The sequence below is a fragment of the Eublepharis macularius genome, chromosome 1 (assembly GCF_028583425.1).
Source record: "Eublepharis macularius isolate TG4126 chromosome 1, MPM_Emac_v1.0, whole genome shotgun sequence".
In the NCBI taxonomy this organism is placed as follows: domain Eukaryota; kingdom Metazoa; phylum Chordata; class Lepidosauria; order Squamata; family Eublepharidae; genus Eublepharis; species Eublepharis macularius.
The window spans coordinates 233,769,492-233,778,946 of NC_072790.1; the positions used below are offsets into that span (position 1 = coordinate 233,769,492).

The following is a 9,455-nucleotide window of genomic DNA, read 5'->3' on the forward strand; positions in this document are numbered from 1 at the left end:
GGGATAATAATACTGGTATACCTTAAGGGGCTGCAGTAAAGATTACTGAGTTCACGTGAAGCACTTTGAATGCACTAAAGCACGTAATATAAATGTTGTATTGTATTCTATAAAAATAAAAACAGTTCTGCATCAAAATAAAAACAAATACTCTCAAAATTAAGTACGCTCTGAATAGATCATGCAAACAGAAAAATCTGCAAATATCTACTTATTTTGGGTAAGTTATTCCAAACCTGCTAATAAAAGAGAAGAGCAAGTGTTAGAATACCAAGCACCAAAGCCCAGACCTCATGGCTTTTAAAAATGCAACTTAACTCCTCTTTCTAGCTTCTGAAATTTCAAACACTGGCAGCATACTTTTACTATAGCCCTGAAAGCTTTAAATGTGTTTCTTCTTTTTAAAACTGTTGTGTTTTTTTAGGGTGCCTGATCCTGCACACAGTTTTGCTTTGGGTTCTTTGAAGAACTGCAGAATATTTGCAGCAGCATTCATGGCCGTTGCAATGCAAATCCCGCTTGCTGTTTGCATTCCCAAGTGTGCACCTGTGCAATTCTTCCTCGAGTTCCGCCTGGCGGCGGTTTGCCTGAACAAGCTGACCCTCAAGGCAGCTCAGCTGGACTTCTTTCGCTTGCAGTTCCTGAGCCAGACGCTGGCGGGCACGCTCCACCTGCTCACGGGCTTCACTCAAGCTCCTGTTCTGCTGAGAAAGGAGACAGCAGGAGATTCTCTCTTCTTCGTGCTGAAAAGAACAAAGACAGAGGAGCTTCTTAAAAGCCCTTTAAGCTCTCTCTCTCTCTCTCTCTCTCTCTCTCTCTCTCTCTCTCTCACACACACACACACACACAGAGCATCACATTCTGTGACTCAGAGCCAAACTACAAGTGACGCCTTACACAGGTTGGACACTAGTCGGCTTCCCTCAAGTTTTGATGGGAAATGTAGGCATCCTGGTCTTGCAGCTGTAATGGAGAGCCAAGCTGTAAAACCAGGGCGCCTACATTTCCCATCAAAACTTGAGGGAAGCTGACAAGTGTCCAACCTGTGTAAGGCGTCACTTGTAGTTTGGCTCTCAGAAGTCCACATGACCAAGTAAGGCATATTATAAATGTTTGCGAATGTTTAGTATTGTGATATTTTCTTTTCCTTCCATGGCCTGGTTTTCCAACCTGGCCGCTGATCAGGAACATAGGAAAATAGCACCACAAGCCTCCCTTGCAGGGAAGATTTCTAAGATAGTGTAATGTGAACACTTGGGAAATATAAAAGTACTATATATTGCAAGAGGTGGGGTAGCTTATTGGTTACAAATCTGTTTCAAATCTCAGTCTAAGCTCATTGTATGGGCTTTGGCCATACACCAGACACTTTTCCCCATGTGAAGTTTGGGTGGGAGTGTTTTTGTTTAAAAGTTATATTTTGGATTTTTCACTTTTAAAGTGAAATCAAAGTGAGATTTAAAAAGGAGAAACACCTAAAAAGAAAAGAGAAGCACTAAACGAGCCATTGATCAAAGGCTTGGGAAAAATAAGGCAATCTTATTTGGTACCTAGAGGAAAACAAAATTGGAAGCAAGCAAGTCTTCAGGGAGGTTATTCCACAATTGGGGAGCCACCACAGCAAAGTCCCTGTCCTTCAGAAGGTAGAGTGGAGCAAGTTCTCAGAAGATACCACAAAGAACAGGCAGGTTCATATGGGAGCAGCTGGCCATTCAGATGATAATAGGGACCCATCCTACAGGGCTGTTGTCAGGACTGCAGAGCTAACGCATGTGAAACAACTTTGGAAAAACATGACATAAGATTGGGCCAGGTTAGGTCAGAACATGAAAGTCCAGGTTCTACACACAGCTGAGCTACAGATTCTCAAGGGGGCTTCATGCAGACTATTACTCTCTTACTCCCTTTTTTGCAAGGCCGGGATAATAATACTGGCCTACCTGATAGGGTAGTTGTTGGGACAACCAATATAAATGTGTGCAAAACATTTTGAATTCTACAGAAAAAGTGCTACCATAGAATCATAGAGTTGGAGGGGGCCTAACAGACCTTCTAGTCCAACCCACTAAATGAACAGCCTAAAGCATCCTTGATAAGTATTCATCCAGCCGCACCTTGAAGACTACCAACGTGGGGGAACCCACCACATCCCTAGGCAACTGATTCTGCTGCTGAATTACTCTTAATGTTAAGTTTTTTTCCTAATGTCCAGCCAGTACCTTCCCTCCTGTAGTTTGAACCCCTTGTTTTGAATCTTATAATCTGCTGCCAACAGCAACAGCCCCCTTCTCCCCTCTAAGAGACAGCCTTTTAAATACTTAGAGAGCAATCGTGTCTTCCCTCGGCCTCTTCTCCAGACTGAACATTCCCAGTCCCTCAGTCTCTCCTCGTAGGGTTTGGCCTCCAGGCCCCTGATCATCCTGGTTGCTCTCTTCTGCACCCGTTCAAGTTCTTTTTGAAGCGAGGCCTTCAGAACTGCACACAATACTTTAGGTGGGGCCTGACTAAAACCCACCCAACTGTGATTCATTCTTACTATTCCTTGCTGACCCACACTCACAGAAACCTTTCGCCAGGGCACGCCAAAGAGACAGGGCCCAACCTCTCTGAGCACCCTGCCACACACACTTTCTGGTTACCTTCTTTCTCTGCTTGTGCATCATGGCCTCCAGAGTGTCCAATTGCACCTGCTTTTGCTGGCGCTCCTTCTGCAGGCGCTCCATGCGCCGCTCCACCTCGGCTATAGCCCTCAGGGCCTGGATTGGCAATCCCACCTTCCATTCTTCAGCAGGCCAGCTCATGATACCCAAATGACACTCGGTGGGCCTGCACAGGCCTTCTTTTCCCCACTCCCTCTGTCCTCCAAGGACAGATTGCTGGGATTATAACGCCAGCAAGGGCTTAGGGCAGCGTCAGAGCAGGGCTGATGAAATCCCTCCTACGTCCGGCAGATGGGTCAGTCGCATGCACCTGACGGGGCCATTCACAAGATCAATCTGCTCTGGGTTTCCAAACCAGGATAGCATCAAAAACTTCTGGGAGTGTGCTATCTTCCCCAGGCCCGCCTTCTCTCCATTTCAGATTTTAAGCCAACCCATTTTTCTGCCATGTTCTTCTAGTTTTCCTTCCTTTCTGTGACAGAGTACAAATAGGCTGTTTTCACACTACTAACCTGCTTCCGTAACGTTGCGAAACATCACGCAAAAAACGCGGAAGACAGTGTCTTCTCACGAGAGTTTTGCGCGACATCACGAGAGTTTTGTGCGACATCGCGTAAAACTCTCGCGAGAAGATGCTATCTTCTGCGTTTTTTGCGCGACGTTTCGCAACGTTACGGAAGCAGGTTAGTAGTGTGAAAAGAGGCAAGAGCCACTAACCCATAAGAAGTATATTTTACGAATTAGAAAAGTGTACCACCAACCCTATACTGGAGAAGTTAGGCCTAAAATCTTTTTTTTAAAAAAATAACATATGTGGGTCTCCTAGTTCCACCCCTTGCTTCAAAATGACCCCCCGGGGTTGTCAGCTCCAGGTTGGGAAATTCCTGGAGAATTTGGGGGTGGAGCCAGGAAAACATGAGATTTGGGGAGGGGAAAGACCTCAGCATGGTGTAATGGCATACGGTCCAAAGCAGTCATTTTCTCCAGGGAAACTGATCTCTATGGCCTGGATATCATTTGTAATCCTGGGAGATCTCCAGCCACCACCTGGAGGCTGGCAACCCCCCAAGCTCTCAGGACCCACCTTCTGAGGCCTGGAGCTTCAAGAGTGCTAGCAACCTGACTCTCTTTGAGCATCATATAAATTGTAGAGTTACTAGCTCCAGGTCCAGAAATTCCTGTAGGGAGTGGAGTGGTTATCAACTCTGGGTTGAGAAATTCCAGGAGATTTGGGGGTGGAGCCTGGGGAGGGCTGGGTTTGGGGAGGGACTTCAGTGAGCCGTAATGCCATAGATCCCCTGCTCCCAAGCAGTTATTTTTTTCCAGGAGAACTGATCACTGTAATCTGGAGATCAGTCTTAATTCTGGGAGATCTCCAACCTGGAGGTTGGCAACCCTTAGTGCCACCCCAATGTGAAACAGTTTTGGGTTTATTGCAGCTCACCCTTGCTAGTTTTGCAATTACACTAGTTCTTAACCAGCACATCTGTTTCTGGCTTGGCTTGAAACTGCATCTATCAGAGGGTATTCAGGCAAGTCTCTGAAGCAGTCCCTTTTCTATAGACTCTTTCTAGGGGTGGCAAAACCTGCAACACCAAACAGTGACGGTCGATGGAGCCAGCTATACAAACCTGGATGTTGCATGATTTATGGAACCAAAGGCTGTTATGACAAACAACACTGAAACCGGGCTTTTATTTCCCTCCACCGTTGTGTACAGTCTAAGGAAAAACAAACTTACATTGACTGAATCATACCTTTGGTTTTGACTGTCTTCCACTTCCTACTGAATAAGAGCCAGCTAGGGTGGGCAAGTTTTGATTTCATGCACAGTGACTCTTTCCTTGGCGTGTCCAAAGAGTAGATCAGGTAAGTGAGGAGCTGGTAGAATCTAACCAGTCAGGGGCAGATCCTTGCAAGTCCTCTGAAGCTCATGTTCTGGCTACCACCACTAGTTTTCAGGAAATTTTAGTGGTTACAAAAGGGTAAAAATGAAGGAACAATTGGCTGGCCTGTTAGCCATGTTCACAGTGATGCGTTACAACCTATTTTTAAAGGTTTTCCTGTATTTCCCATCTCTCTTCATGATGCATTAACCCCTGCTTATCCTATGCTGTTTCAGATGGGTAGCCGTGGTGGTGTACAGTAGAAGAGCAAGATTTGAGTCCAGTATCTCCTTAAGAACCAACAAGATTTCCAGGGAATGAGCTTTTGAGAATCAAAGCACCCTTTGTCAGATGCTAATGCTAATTAACACACATCTTCCAAATTCAGGGCATACAGACACTGTATTAAACATTTTGAGATAATATATTAACGGTATTTTGGTCCCATCATGAGAAGACGAGACTCATTGGAAGAAGACAATACTGCTAGGAAAAGTTGGAGGCAGTGGGAAAAGAGGAAAACCCCAAATAAGATGGTTTGACTCAATGAAGGGAGACACAGTCTTCAGTTTGCAATACCTGAGTAAGAATAGGGGATTTGGGAGGGCCTTCATAGCGTCACCATAAGATGGAAGCGACTTGACGGCATATAACACACACACATTTATGCACAACTTTCCCCATAGAAAACCAACTGAGATAACTTAAAAACAAGATCAAGATGGGTAGCCATGTTAGTCTGTCTGTAGCAGTGGAAAAGAGCAAGAGTCCCGTAGCACTTACAAGACTAACAAAATCAGTGGTAGGGTATGAGCTTTCATGTGCTCATGTAACCGAAGAAGTGAGCTGTGCCTCACGAAAGCTCATACCCTACCACTAATTTTGTTCGTCTTATAGGTGCTACTGGACTCTTGCTCTTTTCCTTAGTTTAAAACAAGAGTTTTTAGTATGTTTTCTCCCTCACCCTTCTTCCAAATAACTCAGGTTGATGTACATAGCTCTTTCCTCCATTTTACCTTTACAACCCTGTGAGGCAGATTAAGCTGGAAGCCTGTGTCTGGCTCATGGCCACCCGAAGAACTTCCTAGTCTTATATCTTACCCACTGCACCATACTTGTTAATTTATTTAAAATATTTCTACCCTGCTTGAGTTCGCCTCAAGCTGCCTTATACTGAATCTGGCAACTTGTCTGTCAAAGTCAGTATTGTCTGCTCAGACTAGTAGCTGCTCTCCAGGGTCTCGGGTCAAAATCTTTCACGTCAACTGCTACCTAATCCTTTTAATGGAAGGTGTCAGTGATTCTTCAGACTCTACGTGGCTAATAAAGCAGCAATGAAACAAAATATCTTAAGGGTACCCGTTCATTTTATCCTACACGAAGAAGTCCACAAAGAGCAATGGAGTGACAAAATTGAAAACCAGAGACCCTACCTGTGATGTTAGCAGGTTCAGCACCATCAAAAAAGACAGAAATCTTCATCGCCTTTTTCTGAAAAAGAAGTTTGGTTCTTACTGAAATACAAGTTTCAGTGGACACCGGGGGCAAGGGAGCATTCTTCTTCAAGTAACATTTTCATCATGAAATAAAGCACTATTCAGCAGCGTATAATGAAGTTTAATGACATCAGCATCAAATTCCTATTTCTCTACCATCTACGGTTTAACCTATTCATTTATTTATTGCCATCAAGTTGCAGCTGATGTATTGTGACCCTCGTAGGTTTTTCAAGGCAAGAGATGTTCAGAGGCGGGTTGCCTCTGAGTAGCAACCCTAGACTTTCTAGGTGGCTTCCTATGCAAATCCTAACCAGGGTTGACCCTGCTTAGCTTGCGAGTTTTGATGCGTTCAGGCTAGCCTGGACTATACAGGTCACGGGGTTTAACCTAGGAGGTGGGTAAAAGCAAGAAAAATCTAAAACAGTGAAGTATTAGAAAAATCTATGCAGATATGTGAACGCTGTTGAATAATTTAAAACAGATCTACTTGCTGAAAATAGGTGGGTGGTCATCAAGTACATGGCCTTTTCTGCTGTGGCACCTCAATGGTGGAACTTCCTTTTCAGTTACCCAGCATCTCCAGTGAAGACATTTGGCTTATTTGTCTTTGATGTTAGATTTTCTTCGCCTCCCCATACCTCCTGCTTGCTCTTGTACCAATTTAGGTTACTGCTAGGCACTTGTTACTAAGTCAGTTTGTAAAATTAATTCATTGTGATGATGTTTAAAATGGTTTTATTTTTTATTATTATTATTATTTTTATTTACAAACAAAATTCATAATCTATAATCTTTTATAGGTCTCCTGACCTTTGCTGGGGTGCCATTAGCACCTGTCTCATCGGTCCGGAGTCTTGGAGTGATACGGGATTCCTCCTTATCGATGGAGGGTCAGGTCACGGCAACTGCGTCCTTCCGTCTTCGACAGTCCAGGCAACTTGTGTCCTATCTGTCAACCCACAACCTAACTACAGTGATCCATGCAACAGTCACCTCCAGAATTGATTACTGTAACTCGCTCTATGTAGGGCTTCTCTTGGGCCTAATCTGGAAACTACAGCGGGTCCAGAATGCTGCTGCACGTGTCCTGATGGGCACACCACACAGGGCACATATTACTCCCATCCTGCAGCAGCTGCACTGGCTCCCCGTCGAATTCCGGATTAGGTTCAAAGTTTTGGTTTTAACCTTTAAAGCCCTAAACGGACTGGGACCAGCATATCTGCGGGACCGTCTCTCCCTATATGTACCCCAGAGAGCATTAAGATCTGCAAATAAGAACCTACCGGTGGTCCCTGGACCCAGGGAGGCCCGGCTGGCCTCGACCAGGGCCAGGGCATTTTCAGTCCTGGCCCCAACCTGGTGGAACTCTCTGTTGGAGGACACCTGGGCCCGCCAAGATCTATCATCCTTTTGGCGGGCCTGTAAGACAGAGATGTTCCACCAGGCGTATGGTTGAGGTCAGTCTTTGATCGTTTAGGAGCCTCCCTACTGGTGTCCTACCAGGGGGGCAATGTTATCATCTATAAGTGCAGTTACTAGATTATTATGAACTGCGGCCCCACCCCGCCCCTTCTGTTCTGCTGTTTTATATAATGATTGGGAAATTGGAGGGGGGCTGCCATCCGAAATGCTTGTATTTATGGTCTGTTTGGTTCTTAATTGTATTTATGTTTTAATGCCTATTGAGCATTTTATTGTAACCTGCCCTGAGCCCGTTTGCGGGAAGGGTGGGCTATAAATCAAATAAATATATAAATAATAATCAAAACCAATACATTATAGAACTTAAATGTACTTTTTAATATTTCACTTAATTTAATTTTCAGATATATAATCACATAATTTTTCATCTTACTTCATGCTCATTCAGTTTACTCTTCCATTCCTCCAAATCTGGACAGTTTCCTGCCTTCCGTTTTGCAGCAAATATTACTCTTGCTGCCATCGCCAGATATTTAAATAATTCATTGTATATTTTTGTAATATTGCTTGGTAAGATATTTAATAGCATATTTTTGGATCCATCGCCAACTTAACTTTTAATCTCTTTTGCATTTCTTCCATGTATCTCTATCCAATATTTTCTTGCTTTTTTGCATGTCCATCACGTGTAATAAAATGATGCATCATTTAATTTCATTGTTTGCTATTTCTATGCCTTTTGAGGCGATACACCATCTATAAAACATTTTATACCCGTTCTGCCTTAATATTTGACATTCAGTAAACTTGATTTTTTTAGTCCAAAGATTTCCCCACTGATTCATGTGTGTATTTTATCCAAAATTTTGCATCCGTTTTGTCATACTATTTTTTACTTGCTGTCAGTGTCATTTTGTAATAACATTTTATACATTTTCTCCAATAGGTGTCTTAAATGTTCTTTAAAAAATCAAGATTTGGGATTTTTTAAAAAAAATTTTTTAAAGTATATTTGCCCAAATGACATGATCCAATGTTGCTTCCAAAATTTGACCTGGGGGGTGGGGGGAAGGTGTGTATCATATGAGACGCAGCTGATGGGAGTGTTTGCCTCCTAGATTCCCACCCACCCCTAACATGACCACAGAAAAATTCTGAGTCTTTGGCTTCGACTCTGCCAAAAATTTCCATCAGCACTGTACATATTCTGTACCTTCTTCTCCCTCCTGATGCAGCCCAAACTGTTCCTCCTGGATCTATCAGCAGCCTTTGACACAGTAGACCATGCCATTCTGTTGAGGCATTTAGAGACAGAAGCGGGCATCAAAGGATCTGCCTTGAACTGGTTTAAATGGTTTCTCATGGAACGGACTCAAAGGGCTGCTGTCGGAGATCAGCTATCTCCAGAATGGGAACTATCTTGCGGGGTTCCGCAGGGCGCAATCTTCTCTCCCATGTTATTCCACCTCTACATGAAGCCTTTAAGAGAACTCATTCGCAGCTCTGGAATTGGATGTCATCAATATGCAGATGACACCCAACTCTATATCGAGCAATTCATGTCCCCACAAGATGCAGTAGAAATCTTGAATCGCTGCCGGACAGCTGTGGAAAAATGGCTGAAAATGAACAAATTGAAATTGTTGTCTAACGTCAGTCTTAGAATTGCTTATGTTCTGTTTCAGCATTTCTTCAACTTCGTACTGGATTCTTGCGAATGCTGTATCTTGTAAACTTGTATTTATTTACCCTGTGGCATTGTTTATGGAAATGTCCTTGATACTGACTGTACTGATCTCGCACTGCATAATCCGCCTTGAGTCTCAGTAAGAAAGGCGGACTATAAATGACAAACAAACAAATAAATAAATCACTGCTTTAGGGAGCGGAACAAGACTGGGATCAGGGACAGCAATGAAAGAGAAGTGACAGTTTTCTGTAGGAAGGGGGAACCGGCAAAAATCTCCTGCTTTTGTAAGTAGAAA

The 9,455-nt window shown here is 43.6% G+C and overlaps 1 protein-coding gene across 1 annotated transcript in view; it reads right to left on the bottom strand.

Moving 5' to 3' along the window:
• Positions 1-2,801, bottom strand: part of LOC129325438 (centromere protein F-like) — a 29,649-nt gene extending 26,848 nt beyond the window's left edge. Inside the window, exons 1-2 of the mRNA XM_054973076.1 lie at positions 2,640-2,801; positions 547-743 (exon numbers count right to left, since the gene is read on the bottom strand). Of these exons, the coding sequence (XP_054829051.1) occupies positions 547-743; positions 2,640-2,801 (359 nt within the window). The remainder of the gene's footprint in view (positions 1-546; positions 744-2,639) is intronic.
• Between the last annotated feature and the right edge of the window lie 6,654 nt (positions 2,802-9,455).